General features: G+C 36.6%; 1 protein-coding gene across 5 annotated transcripts in view; it reads right to left on the reverse strand.

Annotated features, from left to right (window-relative positions):
• The window catches only part of MYO3B (myosin IIIB), a 192,541-nt gene that overhangs the window by 77,356 nt on the left and 95,826 nt on the right, over window positions 1-19,359 (reverse strand). For 3 of the 5 annotated variants that reach the window (XM_064434510.1, XM_064434508.1, XM_064434509.1), the window contains exons 21-25: window positions 18,953-19,100; window positions 18,563-18,716; window positions 16,025-16,113; window positions 14,394-14,523; window positions 1,703-1,782 (exon numbers count right to left, since the gene is read on the reverse strand). In XM_064434510.1, coding sequence (XP_064290580.1) covers window positions 1,703-1,782; window positions 14,394-14,523; window positions 16,025-16,113; window positions 18,563-18,716; window positions 18,953-19,100 — 601 coding nt within the window. Of the gene's footprint in view, window positions 1-1,702; window positions 1,783-4,088; window positions 4,173-5,556; window positions 5,689-14,392; window positions 14,524-14,652; window positions 14,803-16,024; window positions 16,114-18,562; window positions 18,717-18,952; window positions 19,101-19,359 lie in introns of those variants that run through there. The other 2 variants (XR_010369281.1, XM_064434511.1) reach the window with 2 other exon arrangements.

The following is a 19,359-nucleotide window of genomic DNA, read 5'->3' on the forward strand; positions in this document are numbered from 1 at the left end:
TCACTAGCTTCTCTTTTTAAACAAAAATGAAGATATTTCAACTATTAAGTCACATTTTTACATGACAGCCATAGTGACCTACAACACGAATTCATATAATTACAAAACTGTAATGGAAAACAGCCTGACCTACAAAAGTCAAACTGTTGCATCACTAAAATGATTCCTTCTAATAATTTTGAAACACTATTAAAAGAATGATTTATTGACATCATGTCACCTTATGAAGTCGAAATTATGACTTTCTACATATTGACCACACCTGCTTCTGGCATGGTATGAAATACTATAAAACCAAAAAATATGCTGAGCAAAAAACCCTCTTAAATTAAATAATGATAAAAAACTTCCAAACAAAATTATTACATTTGGATTTTTTAAAACAAATCGTAAAATAATAATTTAAAATGTTTCCTGAAGTTGTTTTAATTAGATGCTTAAAAATTCTAAGGAATAGAGGCTTTTTTATCTAAAAAGTATTGAAATTAACATTTTTGGAATAGTGTTGCAGTTCTGCATGTCTTTTAGCTCCTCTTAAAAAGTTTGAAGGATGAGTAAAGCCCACTTAAACAGTACTTATTAACTGATTGTGTTTAGTAAAGCTCTAGAAGTGAACTGCTCCATTACAATCCTGCTGTATCAATAAAATGTGTGCTTAGAAAGCTTGTGCTGAATATAGCTGGATGTAGAAGAAAATGTGTATGTAACAAGAAAACTGGAAAGGCCACCCTTCAGCACTGAAAGTATTTACACCAGACAGGAAATAATAGTCTGAAATCCACATCTGTATTTGCAGGTACAGTGAAGGATACAGACATCTGGATGACATAAATCACCACACTGATGTTTGAGCCTGAGCTCCAAATACCAGAAGATAACGAGAAGAAGTAGAAAACCCAAAACATAAAATTTTGTAGACTTTTGAACAGTTGCTGTTACCACTTCTGTTTTAAAAATGTATTACTCTTTGCTTTGAAAAAAACCCAAACCCCCAAACCTTAACTAAGCTAACTCTAACAAGTACCACTTAAGAAGCAGGGAGGGGGTGTACATACCATCAGCCTCAAGGGACAACAGGTTTCCTCACAAATTAAGTGTACTCGGTTGTAATTCTATTAATTGCCATAAAAGTATCCCATCTTTTTGCAGTTATGCCACATACTTTCATGGCAAAATTCAGCAGCATTTAAATTCTACATTATTCAGCAAAACCACTATTTTACAGAATACTGGTTTTGCTGAAAAATGCTTTTCCAGTTATCTACCAGTCACAAACATCTCCTGGTGTTTCACTTCCAAGTTGAATAAATATTATCTATTAGAAATAGAAATTTTGCCTTTCATACTGTTAAATACACTACTCAAATTTTACCTAGTAAGACCTCTTTCTAGATCAAATTTGTCAGAGGAAAACTTTGACCCTTTTGGAATAAAGACAACTATTGATATTAATGTCACAGATTGCACTCCAAAGGTTTAAAGATTAATCAGTAGTAAATTGATTCTTCACTGAATTCTACAATAGGTTCATCACTCACACTGGAAACCATACTCCAAGAAAAGGTGCATGTTGCTGGTAGTAAAGGCAGACTCTTATTTGGTAAGAACTCACTCTATAGCCACATCAGCTAAGTATTGTGTACATAGTCTCACTGTAGTATTTTATAAACAACTGCCTGTCCTCAAAGGGAACACTACTGACCTTGATACGCCCAGCACTGAGCTGTGGAGGCAGAGACCGAGATGCTGCTGTCACTCTGGCTCTTGCTTGTGCCAAATTGCCTGTTCAAAAAGAAAGAAATTCATACTGCAAAAACTCTTCAAGAAGCTTAGAAGAGAAAATTTTTACTGTGCAAATCAGTTTGTACAATAGTACTAAAAATAGCAGACACCACCAGAGTTCTTCCACACCCCTCTCATTACCAATTGTGCCTGCAGAGCATTCAGCACAGGCATGACAGAGTGCAGTGTTGATTTAGAGGAGGAAAAAGTCAGTGATAAGGTGGTATGTCACTGACCTTAGCTACTGAGCTGATGAAAACAACGACAGCACAAAGGCATACAGCTCAATCACTAGTAATCAATTTCTCTGTGACTCATTGAGAGTTTTCAAAGAGCAAGAAGACTACAGAATCAATCTTGTTTCTATGAAATCACATGGGTCCTCAAGTGTTAAGACAGTATCTTAAACTCACAAACTAACGGGAGAGATGAGAAAATGATAAGACAGCACCATTTTTTGACCTTTTGACATATAATTCTCCATCTTATTGCAACTCCAGGTTTTTAAAGACTGACTCAATTTCCCTAGCAAAAATATATTGCGGTGTCAAGCAAAAGACCAGTGCTTTTTTAAAATGTAAGGTGCAACGTGTCCTAAACTTTTTCTTCTGTACTTGGAGAAAGCCAAAGTCATCACAAAATAGCTTTTCAAAATAAAGCCTAGGAGAAGAGAGAGGAAGTGATATCGAACTTGCATATGCAAGACACTCTGTATATTTCAAAGTTTTAGCAAGTCTAGCACAAGATGTCCAAATGTTTTCTCTGGCTATATCTTCAGAGGCTAAACTGTGATTAATAGCATTGAAAGAACCCTTTGAAGCAGGATTGGTGACATCAAAGCCCTAATCCATGGGTGGCAGGATTTTTATAATGAGTGGGAAGCATTTTAACACATTTCAAAGGATTTACAGCATGAATAAACAATAGGCCTCTGCAGATGTACCACACACCTTTCAGAACCAGAACACATAAATAAGTGTCTATTTTAATTTAAATGTAAATAAAGTGTTAACACTTCTTTCAGATGCTAAATGACTTGTTTGCATCAACTCCGGTGTTTAGCTGCTAGCTTTACAGAAAGGCAGTAACTCCAAACAGTCTTCAGAGTTTTGCTAAACTCTGCATTACATAACTAGTAAGGAGGCACGATGGGAAAAGGAAAGCCAAGAACACCAAATCGCTGGTAAAGAAACCCAAATGCTGGTAATAATTCCCTAAGAGAGCACAGCAAATCCAGTGGCCACTGTAACATTTAAAGGAACTTTTGCTCTTACTTTCCTCTGAACAAAAAAAACTACCAATCCCCCGAAAATAATCTGGAGGCCAGCACTCAAACACATCACTCTTCATTCCAACATTCTGAATTCATTTAAAGAAGTATTTATCTTTTAAGCTGCTGGCACTGGTATTGACACAATACTGCAAAACTGGCATGCCATTTCCAGATCTAACATCATATGTTACCTGACAATTTAAATCATGGTCCAGAACACAAGGTATGTCCACTATTTTGGAAACTGTTTTAGGCTATTATACTGTGGATGTAAATGGGAACCACAACTGTTTGGGAAATCTTGAATATCGATGCACATGCATGGTACATACTGTAAATACATGTATCTCTCCAAAGTTAAAATGAGGATTTTAATGAACAAGTAGATGATGGAACAGTTTTTCTCCCAGTCGCAATTTTGCTATTTTTGTATGTTAAAAATTACTCTTTTCGGCCTTTTTTGGCTAAAATAGCTTGGAAAGGTTGTTTTTGACTAAGTTTTAGATTAGCAAGTCTGAAGCTTAAAAGCCTTGCACTGAAGAACTGATAACACACGACAAAAGAGTTGGGAGAAGAAAGGACTTTGAATCAGACTGTTTAAAAATTACTAAAACGTTGTTGCATTTTGTAACAATTTAAAAAACTATAATAATGAAATAAAATTTAGAATGGTTCTATATCTGCTCAAGGTTCACCATGCTCACTACTGGCATTAGGTTTCTAGGGTTCATAATTAATACCCCTGAGGTCTCCCATAGTTTTTCATGCAAAACTAGAATGAAACATTTCTAATCTGGTAAACCAAGCAAATAAATACACCTTTTAATTAATAACAAATCTTTAATGACTTCACAAACAAACAAAAAAAAAAACCCCAAAGCAAACCAAACAAAACAAACCACCAAACAAACAATAACAAAAAAAAACCCCAAAGTGTTCTGTGCCCACTTAAAAAAAAAAAATGCTTTACCTATCATGCCTTTGCTCAGAAGTTAATTCCTTCTAGGAATGGATTCTTACCAGTGTTTATTTCATGTGTCAAGTGAATTCCTATGTAATTATTTGTAGTATTACATTGAATCCATGGAAAAAATATTACTAGGATTTTCTTTTTCAGCTGAAACACAAAATGATACTTCAATAAAAATTTCTGAATTACTGATCTCATGTAGCTCATGTGATTTGCAGAAACAAACAAACTTAACTCAAAGATGTACATTTCACCTAAATCAAAATGGATTTCTACTGTGTCTCACATGCTCAGGAAAAATAACTACCAATCTTTACATGTCTAAGCCATTAAAACTAATGAACAGAATTAATGTGGTTTGAAAATTAGTCTACATAATAAGAGATGTTTCACCCAGGGTTAGCATGGTGTTCACAGTCAGTAAAATTTGCTACCTACCCCTGCATTTGATTTTCATTTACAAGGTAATTTATACTTTAACACATAAAAAATAATTAAATGTTAATCCACTTTGTGAAAAGCATCAATATTTGAAGAACAAATGTTTATAGATAATAACATGGGTAGCTTGAACTGCCATGGGTTCCTTAAAAGGTTAAACTGGTTAAAGGATGAAAGATTATACTGTGCTTTTCAGAAATCCAGCTTCACACCAATTCAAAACTTTAGACAAAATACAAATTACACCCCTGCACATCAAATGCTACCTACATTAAATCCAAGTCCATAAAATAGACCAACTAAGTCATATAAAGCCCTCTCAAAATTGTCTTATGTTCTGGAGATTTAATTTTTGGTTTTGGTTGGTTTTTTTTTTTGTTTTTTTTTTTTTTTTGCTTTGTTTTGGGTTTTTTTGGGTTGTTTTTTTTTGGGGAGGGGAAAGAAAGTTAATGGTAAAAGTTAGGATTAATCTTTGAAACATGCACATGTTTAATTTTACTCACATGCACTGCAGTTCAATGGGACTGCTCATCTGAACAATTAAGGCTCATACCTATGCACCTGGATCAGAGACTAAGGTCTCTGGGATTCATTGGGACAATTAAGGACTCAGTCAGACCTAATACTTCTGTTTTTTTCCTCTCTTCAATAAAGTTAAGAATTAAGTTACAGCATTCTCTTTAATGCTTTGAGAAGTTTCAGACATTGAAGCTCGTGAAATGGTCTTAGAATTTTCAAGGGAAAAAGAGGTAGCAGCACAAAATCTATGCACTCCCTGGCTAAGCTGAGCATCAATGCTTAGCAAACCTCCCGTTGTCCTGAAGCTGTTTAGAAAATCTCACATCTCTGCAAAATGTACTTCACTGATGCCTCATTTCAGCTAGGTGAGAAAGACCATACTATCAAAGAACTGCATCTCTTCTATTATGCAAAGTCAAGCTGGAGAAGTTTTGTAAGTCTTTACATCACACACAGAGAAGAAATGTGGGTTTTTTCTTTTTCAAGTTGGACTTTGGAAGTGGTCTCCAGATCTCAAAAAGCACTAGTCAGCATTCCTGGCTTCTCATTTGCATTCCTGGTAGTTACTCACTGTGTGATCTGGCTGAATTAATGATTGGTCTGGCTGTCGACTTCATGCACTAATTAGGAAAAGTACACACTCTGGCTGGATGTTCTGATGTTACCTATGGTTTGTGCTTCATTTATTCTTAGGTGATGGGTTCTGCAAGCAGTACCAAGCAAATATTATTAATATCAGCACTGTATTTATAATCTCATTTTGGTTATACCTGCAATAGATCACTCCTCCCAAAGTAAGAGCAGCCAGGTAAGAAATATGTTAAGCTTTGATACAACATTCAGTTTGTGAAGTGTAAATGACTTATTGAGAAAAAGCCTAATGACAATGTCACTTTACTGTATATGTTGCACCAGGGATATTACTATTATATAGAGGGCAAGTACAAGCTCTTTCCTTATCCTCATATATTTTATTAATTTCTTTCATGCTTCTAGTTCAGATAAAGAGGGGTTACTTCAAACACCATTTAGATCCAGTATAATATGGTCAGAAATGCTACAATGCATTCATATTTCATTGACGTTCCTTCTAATCACAGCTAAGCACTCACACTCCAGAAGAGGTACAGGGCCAGACAATGTCTTTGACATACACAGATTCTTCTCTGTCTTTCCTTTCAGTACATTTTATCTGGCCAAAGGAAGTCGACTGCTTATCTCCATAATGCATTTTCATCTTCTGCTACTGTAAGACTAAGCTTCTAGCTCAACTACAAATGAATACATGTACTTTTTTTATTGGGTACTAATTTGAACTTGTCTATCAAAACTGTTCTTTTGAGTCACTGAGAGTCATTGAAGTAATTTAAGCTAATCTAGTGCAATAAGAAAGCTAAGAATCCAATTTTCTCATATACTACACATTTTACACAAGAATGTATTTATAAAAATACTGTCTGTAGAGCACAACTATCAATACAGACAGACCTCAACTACTGCTTCTTCTGAAAAGACAATTGCTTCACTTTCTATTCAAAATAAAATCAAGAAATAGTATTTCCAAAATCAGATACATATTACCAAACATAATCTAATCAGCAAAAAAGCTTAGTAATAGTGAAGCCCACCTGGGAATAACCTAATTATGAATATTTGCTTCAGGAGAAAAAATATGCATGTTTTTGGCCCGGATTATTTGAAATGAAAAACCCGCACCATAGTGAACCGAGGAATTCTGATAATGATTCTCAATTAGATTAAGGATTTATTTAGTCTTTTTAGCATGATGTAGACACCAATCATATTTACAGATAACTAAAAACTTTATATTGTTAGACTGGGAACCTGAGTGTAAGTGCTGTTATGCTTTCTATTGCATGCATTGCAGGCACTTCAGTGGTCACTTCCCACATTAGGAAGGCACACACTGGCAAATACACAGCACCATGTCTACAGCAACAAATAAAATTTTGCTTGTAAGCATCAACACTGCCATGTTAAAGTATTGTTTCAACACAGTAGGTTAGTAGGCTTCTTGTAGAATGGAAGGGAACAGAGACACTGACAGCAGCTGAGCTGAAATGTAGGTCAAACTGCCTACTGTATTCTGTACATATCTACATACATAGTATCTATACATACTATAGATCAGTGAACGTATGATGTCAGTAAGAAAGGTCTTAACTTTTATCCTTACCTAGTAAAGAAGAACAAATTATGGTACTAATTGAACTAGTTAATGGCACTACCCAAGGTATTTTTCTAACACGACCTTGAGTACTAACTGCTGCTTTAAGCAATATACCCAATTTTCAAGCTAAATTGAACCAAATGTGTTATTCATCTACTTGACTGGGAGTATGTTCACTGAAACACAGACCCTTTCTGAATTACACTGGGCACAGTATGTGGTCAGAGGACATACAAGAAACTTTATGCGATTCTCACATCCTGTGACATGACCAAACTTACAGACAGTAGGCAGAACACGTATGGTATGGCCTGACAACATGATAAAGAGCTTCCTGGTCACAGGCCAAGGGATGATCATGTGGTTCTGGAAAACAGAGTGGCAGAGCAGAGACTAGACTGCTATCTGGCCACAGCCAGGAGGGCATAGGTTGGGCACCTCTGTCCAAACACCGGACTAAGGACAGGCTAAAAAATGGTGTCAAAACGAGGGTTTAAAACTCCAAGGCAAGAACCTTCTTTTTGAAGTGTTCATTTAAGATGAAACAAGGTTACAGAATTTTATAAAAGTCCCAGACCTTCCCATTTCAGAAATCTAGGCATTATTGATGTTGACAACTAATTAAATCAAGTCTCAAAGGCTTCTCAACGGAACCGGTGCTCCCCTGGATGTCAGCACTTCTGTGTATTATCACAGTTGATACAAAATCAGTTACTTCTGCGGCAAAGCAAAACATTAATTATATTTGTATCTCCACTCTTAATGAAATAAACACTCATTCATACAAATATCCACAAACACATTTTCTTTGTCACATACTGTGACCTGCTATCCAGGCAGCTCAATTAACCACTCCTGCATCAAGACAAGTCAGGTTGGAGGAAGGAAGATAAAGTCAAATAATAATAGATAATGCTGGTTCATTAGTACTGGCCTTTATGGCTTGCTGAAAGGTGAAGGAATAAAGAAAAATGATAAAAGCACAAAATCATAGTAAGACTGCATGAAATACTCTGAAATGAATATACAAGCTCTAGCGCAGACTCGGAGATTTATTTTCCACCCACTACATTCATTCTTTAGATATATTAATCCCTTAATGCAATTATTTTGAAGGAGTGGGAAATATAAGCACATTCTTTGTTAAGGGCACACCAAAAAACATCATGGATATTCATATGAGTAAGATTATCGGAACATTCAAGAAAGTTATCTGCTCTGAAAACTCACTAGGAAATTTTAAAATAATGCTCTTCTAGGATTTGATCTTCAGAGCTACTGAATGCTTCCAACGACATATGGAGCATCTTTGACATAGGTTGTTTGACCTTACAGCACACAGTGCCTATGAAAACTGTCAACTACTCATTGAAACAATGGTATAATGTTCTCTGAATATGTCTCTATTTAAATTCTGTATATGGTGCACAGTGAAATCCCACAGTCTACTAGTTAGTATTAAAAACAGGAACATCTTTTATGTGATGCATCTTTTGTTTCCTCACTATCAATAGATTTTGAATTTAATTAGTATACAATGCAGTGTTAGGATAATGGAAATCGTGTTCATTATAGTATTGAGAAGTTAGGCCAGAAACATGAAAATTGGGAAAGGTACCTCTTCTGAGAAAAAGGTTAAGAAAAACTATTCTCAATATCTGTTCTAGAGATTGATCTATTATAAACCAAATCAGTAAATTAATTAAGATCTATTATTAATCTTGTCCACTTCTAGTTTTATTAGAGTTCAATTTTCAAGCACTTGGAGACAAAAAAATCTATGCCCCCTTGCTCATTTTCAACACAATATAATCTGTAAAGTCTCAGATTAAAAACCAGCATAATTCTGTTTGGGTAACACCCTTTACCAAACATAACTGTGGTAAATCTAACTTGACAATTCTCAGCTGTTGTGCTTAGTGCCATGTGCAATTCCAGAGATTCACTGACACTATTTATAGGGAGTTATTCTCAACAGTAAATAATTGTTATGCTTTATATAAAGCTTTAGCAGGACTGAGACCTTAACTTTGATCTGATAGATGGCTCTGTTTCTAGATGAGTTCCATTTTTAGGGCTATTTCAGAGCATTTTTTGGATCCTGTTGCTAGCAAGTTTTATGAGTATCTGTACTGCATTTGTCCTATGATGCAAAACCTTACGACATGAAGAAAAATAAACACTGAGCTGTAAAATGCTCAAGTGCAGAACTCTAAGAACTCTACCTCCCAAAATCAGTTAAGCTACAATTAATTGAGTTTACTGATGTCCCACATCTGCAACCCAGTAAAGTTCATGACTGTTATGCTGCACAGCTGTGGTTTAAAGCCTCTCTTTGCATACAACTCACTAGCAGCAGAGCTAAAACTATTTTTGTGTTTTTAACATACAGACCAGTTAGAAGTATGAAAGCCTCCATATCCTGAGTGAAATACTGAGTGAAATACACAGCTTCCATTAACTTTACCAAAATTCTTACAAAATATAAACTCTGATTAATTTTTAAATAGAGATACTGTAATTAGAATGACTTTTTTTCCAATTAATTTAACTTAAAAGTGCCTGATCTCTTAAAGGTGAAAATACTAACACGAAAGTACCATTATAAGAAGATTTTATTGTGGAACACATTAGTAAAATTAAAATATATATTGAGCCTTTGATTCTATTGTGATGTATGGAAATAATAAGAAAAAATACACTAAACCCAAATGGAAACGTGCTGTATTTCAGTGAATGACACACACCAAACCAAGAGACCCACCGCTACGTATTGCTAGAGCAAGGGCCTGTGCTCAACAGGAGTGCACAGTGACAGACATGACAGCTCAAACCTACGATTCTGCTGAAAACAGTGGCAAAGCACCTATGATTTTGACTTGCCATGATTACACTCCATGTATGCCCAGTAGTACCTGTTCATGGCACTGAAATGCAAGAAAATCTCTTTCCTTTGGTTTCTGACTCATCACGAGGAATCACACGGTATCACAGTTACACCCACGTTACACATAAGTTAAAGATAGTACTCTAGTCACCAAGAAGTGGTCAAAAGCAGTTCTCTAAAGTGATTTTGCAAAAGGCCATAGTTCTTTTGTTCCGTAGTGTGCATAAAGCTAACCTGAAACATTTTTTTTCACATTCTCTCTTAGCACATGGTCCATTAGTTGTTTGTTTTGGTTTGGTAAACAAATATACACTATTTATAATTACTTTTCATCTAAGGTTTGTAAGCAAGATTAGAGACTCAAAGGCAGAAAGAACACAGACTAAAAATCAATATTGAGGAGGGGAAATGACCTTTAGACAGGTGAATTATAAATAACTTGTGTCTGGAAAAAATTCTACTTTGGACAAAAAAATTACCTTGTTAAAACATGACTAACCAAACCCTTCATCCCAGCTGTGAAAACTCTCATCCCAATTCTCTTTGACAGAGAATTATATTTATGTTTACATATATCTTATATTTATGATTAAATATATATGCACCACACACAAGGGGTGTTTCTAAGCAATGATATATTGCTACTCCATTACCCTAATCCGTGAGCAATACCCAATGCTACTAAAATTATTAGATATGATGTTGCTGTAATATTTCTTCTGTTGCTTGTATTTCTTCTCTGTAGCCAAGCAAAACCCCTACTGATTCTCAGAGTAAGGACAAGGATGTTTTGCAGCATCTCTACTCTTCTGGTGGGAAGGCTGGAGGATTTCCCTTTTCCCTCCCTGCAGAAGACAACTTTCTCAAAGTTCTAAAGGTCTGTGAGTCATGGCAAGGACAAAAGTCTGCAGAGATTGTGTTTCAAGAGTAGAAGATCTTGTTGTGATGTGGCTTTTCTAAGAACATAAAAACCTTGGAATCTCAAAAACCCCCCTGGGTGCTTTGCTCAAGTAATCCAACAGTACCAACCCTTACAGGTGATGCTGCAAAAATTATCGAATATCAGGACAGTCAGCAAAATGGTCTGACTCCTCAGTGGTGAATGGACCAATCCTGTCCTTAATTTTTCCAACAAAAATCTTCTCTTCTTACAAGGGGACTCTATTTTCTACTTCATGTGATTCCTTGTCTCTCTGATGCTTTACCAGCAACAGTGATAAACTAAACCCAGAGACAACCAGGAATATATTCTATCTAAATGGGAACAAGCATATTCATCTACAGTAGTTGCAGCACAAGAAGCTGGTCTATAGAAAAAAAAGTGACAGATATGGAAGCAAATGGGAGAACTGTTAGGTTAAATCAGAATACATTAATTCAATTTTGAAGTGAAAGGTCCCTAGAAAGTGCAGATTTCAAAATACACTGAACATGACTAAATTTCCACTGAAAGATGACAAAACAAGCTGTATATGCTACAAAATTGGTTCCAGAATGTTTAAGTTCCCATGTCTCGTATGAGTAGTTGCATACTCTATTAACAATAAATTACTATTACAAATGTATATTTAATGTCCTGCTGTTAATTTCTGGCCCTTTAAACTGCACAGACTGCTACTGTGAAATAGAAGCATTTGTTGAGAAGGGATAAGTGTACTTGATAAATTACAAGGATTAACATGATCTTAAATTAGTAAAAGAATTTAGCTTTTTAGTATTTATTTTCTTCATGCTGCTCAGTTTTTGACAGGGGAAGATATGACAGTTATATAAATATACTTCAAACAGAGGATCATCTCAGGGTGGGAAAGGCATCTTTTTGTTCTTTTTTGGTATTTAAAGAACTACATTTCCAGTCCTTGTCAGAGCCACGATTTCAGCCTCGCATTCCCTCACGCCTCTGGGATAGCACCACCCAGTGGCTGCAACACGTACGGGAGTCCGCGGCTCGGCAAAGCCACCTACACCGCACATTGCAGAGACAGCTGCCTGCAGATGGGAGAATGTGCGGTGTTTTGGACAGCACACACTGGCAGAAAGCCCATTTCAAGTCAGGGTTACCTGGAAAGACGGAATATGGCTTCCATGTAAATTACTAACTTTTGTATTAGTAATTGACCAAAAGCTGTCCCAAGATTATGAATCTTAATCTGTGTTTTTTTTTTTTTTGGTTTTCTTTAGGAATGAAGCACATGTTGAGTGGAGGAAGAAGGCTAAGAGACAGGGACAGAGTACAATGGGATACGTACACACTCACTATTCTTTTGTTTACAAAATCATCTTTGTAGAAAGTTAAAAGAATAGCATTATCTTCCAGTGAGCAGATGAAGTAGTATTGCCAGCAATGCCTTCTGTTCTCAGCCAAACCTTTCATTTATCTTGCAAGCTGCCAAAACTAAACCTGGCAACAATTTGATTTTAGAACACAGAGGCCCCAATACAGGATGTGAATGTCAATTATATCAGACAGCTGGGAAAAAAGAGCAAAATCACAAAGGCTTTTAAAAAGTAAAAATTACATAAGAGCTTTAAGATATTCTTATAACACATGCATAGAAGCACATGCACAATAATTTTTTTATCAGGATGTCCTCTACCAACTTGACAAATACAGAAAACACTTAACTTGCTGTGTGCTCTCCACACAAAGGTAAATGGAGGGAGAAAGCATTCAATGAATGTACATGGGAAACAAGGAATATAAGAGACCTAAAAAAGTAGGTAAAATATACCAGCACGGTAACTCTACATTAACTGCAATGAGAAGTATCTCTCACTGAACCTTCTATACATCTCAGGCAAAATACTCAAGTTAAGTGCTGCTGCTACTGAAAATAACTCTGTAAGGCCAGAAAAAGATAAATTTGCATGCAGGCATCAGCCATCTGATTTTAAAATAGCAATAAAATAAAAAGTATATTTGCAATAATTTGGACTGATAACTGGGACAAAGCACCTAATAGGTTTCATTCTGACAATAGCTCCAAGGTATAAAACCGCTTGTAAAGAGGGGTGTGGAGGCACGTTTGACCATGTGTGAGGTTTCTTTCTTGCTTTGCTTGATCAGAATCTCTTTCATCAATTTAACACAGACTCAAATGTAGAGCAGTAACAGAAAGATTCCTTGCTCCCCACGTGGGCACAAACCAATCCTCCATCATAAACTATATTCCTTTCCATCTAAACTCATTATAGCTGAAAGGAGAAGCAGATTCCTCACTGGATCCTCACCTCTCAGGGACCTCTAAAAGTGTAATTTGAGGTGGGGTAGTTGAAAGCCTTTCAATTACAGGAAAAATTACCCTGTAACAGGAACCTATCCTCTGTAGTATATAAACAGATATTATGATATTAATTTTACATGTGCAAAAAAAGCTCAATATAATTTTTTCTCCAGATGTTCTTTTTCTACACAGAAATGTCAGGAGAGGTTATATGCATCACCAGATGCTATGACTAGGTTACTGACAGTTAAGAAATTCAAGGCAGAGAGCTGCTGCACAGGCACAGGACTGCATCTACAGCCAATGTCCAATAAGTCTACCCAGCACTATCCTCCAAGTATTTCTACCTAAACATATAACCACATCTCTATATGTTAGCTCACAATAATTTTGTAATCTTGTACAATCCATTGTATTTGGATTTAGTATTTTACATATTTTTCTCACCCATTATGAAAAAGATGCTTTAATAAGTATGAGAGAAGTATTCATTTGCTGGCTTGTTTGCATGGATACTGCAGAAGTATCATTTGCATATGGTACTGGCATTCTGGCATCTATCCATGGAGTAATCAAACTTCACCCTGCTGTTTTATTTAGCTGCAGATCAGGCACTTTCATGTAAGTCAAAGTCAACAAGCTTTAAATCAACGGAATTACTTCTAGCCTATTAGTATATGGCTTTTATAATTTGTAAGAAACTATGTATTACATCAGTGCTTCTAAATAGATGGGTATTACCTCCAAAACACCTTGATGTACATCACATGATTTATGAACTGTAAGACATGGTACACAAGAATCTACCAACTGAGTACTGATCTTAGTAAATGACTAAGAACTAGAAACTTCCATATTTTTATCCTGCTCTGAGAATGAGTTCTTGCCCTACATCTGATAATCTCCCTTCCTCTGAAGTCAGGGAAGAATCTTGCTGCACAAGATTCATGAAAGGAAATGAAATCTTGAAATCAGAGAACAAATACTCTGGAAAGGAGCTATGATAAAATCATTGAAAAAAAAAAATTGTCCAGAATCAAGTAAGAGTTTGAGAGGAACAGGTAGCTGAAGAAGTTACAATGTCAGCAAAGCTGTGCAGAACATACCTGTTTTTGTTAATGGGCTAGAGAACAGCTGCTGAAGAAGTTTGTTCTCTGAAGTTCGCAACACCACCACTACGTCAGCAGGGAGAGTGTCTCTGTTCTTCTCAAGGAATGCAGAGGCATCATACAATACCTAGTGTGGGAAAGCAGTCAGGAATTTTGATGAAAAGGGTTACCCAAAACTTACCATGTTCTTTAGAACATGAACAGTCAGGACGACCAAGTAGATCAGCTAGCTTGGTCCGAAAAGGAAATGAATTACCTGCAAAGGTCTTAAAAGTGAACTACAGCAGTGTGTTCAGAATGCAAATTGGCTACACAGATTATCTATATTCATAGAGTGCCACTGCATATCAAATTGGGTTAAATGGCTTAAATCCTGTTGTGCTATGCTTGTCCATGTCAAACAATCCTATGCATGATAAAATACAACAGAGATACTTCATTAAAGCTTCAGTTGATCATTTACTTGTGATGTAAGAAATGGTTCTCAGGTGGTCACTTTCTACTGGTTGTCTGCATCAAACCTGTGATCTATAAGTGGACCTGCTGGAGGAACAGTAATAAGTTGGACACATTAAATCAGCTTCTCATAGCACTTAAAACAGTATTAGGACAACAAAACATTCTTCTATTTCAATTATTTTAACAGTTTTGATTAGAAATTAATGCCTGGATATTTGTATTAATATAAGAATTATTTAATTTTTCATTTTGTTTAATTGCAATGATTTTTTAGAGCTGTTTTATTATCACCTGCAATATTCCTCTCTTGCCCAGTTTTCCTGAAGTCCATTAATTTACACAGAAAGTGAATGTTCTCTGGCAAAAGAAAACTTGGCCTGTATTATTTTTATTATTTGGCCATGTGGCCAAGAATTAACTAAAACTGTGTGAATTTTAATAGTTATTCTTAACGAGACAGAAAGCCTGACTGAAGTTACTAGAATACATCTTAAAATTTTGGAGTCTTATAATGATCCAGAGATGAGACTTAATCAATAACTATAAAAAACATGGATATTTCAACTTTGTCTATGAATAAATAATTTGGGCCTGAAACTGCATGCAAAGCTCATGTTATGGTGAAAGCTGGACTGTTACTCCTCATATAAAACAGTATGTGAATGTGAACATCTGAGAACAAAAGATACAAATAAGAAAACACCTCTACTAGCAAGTCCCAGTCTTTCCAATGCACTCTGTAGGATTTTAAGTTCTGTAACAGATACTGGTTTACATTGCTTTTTCATGCATATACTTTGCATGACACTCTGCAAGACACTCTCACACAGAACTACTGTGGCATTCACATGCTGTTAGCAGGCACACAGCCTGCCCTGGCTCCAGAGTCCCTCCTTTGAAGTGACTGTAGGACTGACATTTCTGAGGCCAGGTTTCTTGCAGAAAAAAAGATGCTACAAAATCTATCTACAGAATCTGTGTAAGAGCCCTAAGGACAGGCTCCAAAATGGACTGCTACACATAGAAGTTTCATTGTAGAGTGTACATTTACATAAAGTTTATCATATTTTCTATTAAATGAGGGGGAAAAAAACCCAGAAACTTTGGATAAAAACAACTGATGACCATACCACTATTATCTGAACTAAATAAAAATCCCATGACCTTACCCTTCCAGCATAGTGCTGAATTCCAAATGACAGTTCCACTCCTTTTGGTCTCCAAAAGTATTTGCATCGTAAGTTATCTTCAAACTTATCTAGACATTGAGAAAAGATGTTGATCTAAGTCACAGAGTGATTAACTACAATCTTTATCCTAATTAGCTTGCTAAATTGCTGCTCAAGAAGTCAGAACTGCTATAAACACATATTATCAGGTTGCTCAGAAATACCAAGCTGTCACATCTGAATGGAACAGTTCATTTTCAACTAGCCCAGTAAGACTGTCTTTAAAAATCACTGTTTGTGGATGCTTTTGTACATGGAAAAATATTAAGCAGGAAGACCCAATGAGAAGATGTGATGATTTCTCATATTTTGCAATGAATTTACTAATGTATATGCAGGGTTTGGGGTGAGGTTATTTCTTATACATATGTACACTCAAAACTGTGCATATATCACAGTCACTTAAATGTCTATTTGTATTTTCTCTATCTTCCTTTTGCATTCATTTAGCTTTGTGCACCAAGTTTTAAGGATATGTTTATGTGCTCAGTCTGGAACTGTCCCTCATGTACCTTTGGACTTCTACAGAAAAAAAGAAGCTTCTCTATAAAACCCCTTCTAAGGAGACTTTCTGTTTCCTGTGATTGCCTCTAAAGAGCTGACAGAAGAAGGAACACAGGTTTCTAAGAAAAATGTCTTTTATGCCCGAAGATATTTTGTAGGCTCTTTAATATTTTGTAATTAAATTAGGGCTGTCTGTCCAACACTGAGGGCCCAGGTAGCAATTCCTGCCTGCTGAGCCAAGGAAACATCCCTGGAAAGAAGCAGGATCCAAAGGAACCTGAAGTAAGAATTTAGTAAGAAGCAGTGTTTTTACAATGAAACTTGCTTTTATGCTAATTTACGTGAACAAGCAACTAGAGATCTGAGACCAGAATCAATTGATAACATTCTCTGTCATGCTGTGTACATCAGAAAATATTATCAAAATATTTTTTATAAAATGTTAGAATCCATTAACATTTTTGTTAGGTTTTTTTCTCTCTACTACCACTTAATCAAGCTTGTATTTAAAGCAAAAAGAACTAAGTTTGGAATTTCTGAAGGCTGGGAAAGAGTCATGGAATTTAATGATTGCCTGGAACACCTGGACAGGGCAAAATATCCCACTCTGCTATCTGCTTGAGGGACCCAGCTCTGCTGTGTACAGACCAGCAGCGAGGCCGATCAACGCTGGACAAGGGAAAGTACCGCTGGAAGCAGAAGTTCAATATTCGGTATTAACTCATTTATACAAGTCGACAGGGAGGCAGAAAATTCGAGCACAAAGGAGGACTGTTGGAGGACGACCCTGGAGTGTGAGGTTCCAGCTGCCGCCCCGAGGTTCCTGCCGCAGCCCCATTCTCCATCCTGCCGCCGCCATTACCCCATGAGGGAGACGCGGCCGCGCTCGCGCCACAGCGCCCCCTGCCGGCGCAGGGGAAGCATCGCAGCCGCCCTGCCGGGCCGGAGCCAGCAGCGCCCCCTGGCGGCCGAGAGCGGCACTGCGGGGAGGGGAAGGCGCCGCGGGCCCCGCTCCGCTGCTGCTGCTGCTGCTGCTGCTGCCAGAGCTGTTGGCTGCTCGTCTTGTTACACGTATCTACATGTGTATATATAGTAACAAAGAACTGCTATTCCTCTTCCCATATCTTTGCCTGAAAGCCCGTTAATTTCAAAGTTATAATAATAATTCAGAGAGAAAGCAGTCATATTTTCCATTCCAAAGGAGGTGCCTGCCTTCATTGGCAGACACCTGTGTTTCAAACCAAGACAAGGAGCAGAATCAAACCATAGTACTCATTCTGTCTGTGACCTGAATTCCAGTTTCAACTCAGCCTAGCAGTAGTGAAAATCTTGTACATGTCTTGTGCAATTTAATTGGAAACTGGTTTTCTCTAACAGTTTGGGTCTCTGCAGCACATTCCATTGAAGGAAATGGAACTTTGTTTCATATCACAGGGAAAAATGCAGCTCTAGTAAATAACCTCAAGACAACAGCTTTAAACAGGGCATGTGCTGCGTATTTAAAGTTGGCACCAAAATTTGTCAAAATATATGTAAAATATGTATGAAGACAAGGAAATAGCCAAATGGCACAACAGAAATAACACACACTTCCTAATTATTATGAGATAATGTGGAGTGAAGCAGTATTTTCTAATTGGATAAACATGGGCCCAGGAGCTGGGAGGTCTAAATTTTTCTTTCAACACTAATGCTACATACATGGACAAGACACAGGGTATTTCCTTTTAACACTGGAAAAAACAATAAGCCCTTGCCACCTGATACTTAAGACAACTTTTCCAATTTGAAAAGGATAGAAAACATGTGAGCAGAGAAAAATTATGAAGCACAATGAAAAATATACTTAGAACGTCAAATGAAATGACACAGCATCAGGACAACCAGGGTAGGAAAACTTGAATAAAGATGACATTGCACTCATAATACATTTGTCATTTCCCAGATCTTTCCTAGAGTTTTACTTGCACATACCAACTAAAGTTAGGTCTGTTGCCTGAGGAAATCGACTTTCTTCATCCAGCAGAGACAGCAGACCCATTGGTTTCTGAAGGAACATATCTAGAAGTGGACGGTTGTCCTCATACTCCACTGTAGTGGCATCAATTCCCTCACTCTGATATTCCATCTACAAAAGTCACCAGCACAGTTTTAATGCCAAAACAGTAAAAGCAACATCATCATTAGAGCATTTATGATGCCCAGCAATGCTCTATAGGCCTCAACAACATTCTTTACAAAACTTCAACAGAACAATGTCATTATCTCACATTTAAAGCACATACTCATTTTATAAAGTAGTCCTGAATATGATTATGGTGTAGGATGCTGGATTCAGCTAGACCTCAACAGAGTTGAATTTACCTGTTCCAGTGCAAAAATGTGTTGATTGAAATAAAACTGGATCTGTTCATTAGCAATATTTATGCACAGCTGTTCAAAAGAATTTCTTGCGAAGTTCTCAAATCCAAATATGTCCAGTATCCCAACATTCATCCCACTTTCAGCATTGCTGCATGTGAAGATACAAACAAAATCCATTATAGGCAACACCAAGTTAAAATAAATTTGCTAACTAAGATTGTATAACTGATTCACTCTGTTGCAAAAATAAAGGAGGAAAAGTATGCCTGAACCTGAGACAACTTGTGCATTTGTTCAGCATTGCTAAGACTTCTGTTTCCCACTTGCTTCTTGCAAATTTTCATGAAGAAGGTAGGAAAATCATAGGTACAGAGTAACAGACACTTAGCATCCATATTGAAACAAGG

The sequence above is a fragment of the Passer domesticus genome, chromosome 10, assembly GCF_036417665.1.
Source record: "Passer domesticus isolate bPasDom1 chromosome 10, bPasDom1.hap1, whole genome shotgun sequence".
Lineage (NCBI taxonomy): Eukaryota > Metazoa > Chordata > Aves > Passeriformes > Passeridae > Passer > Passer domesticus.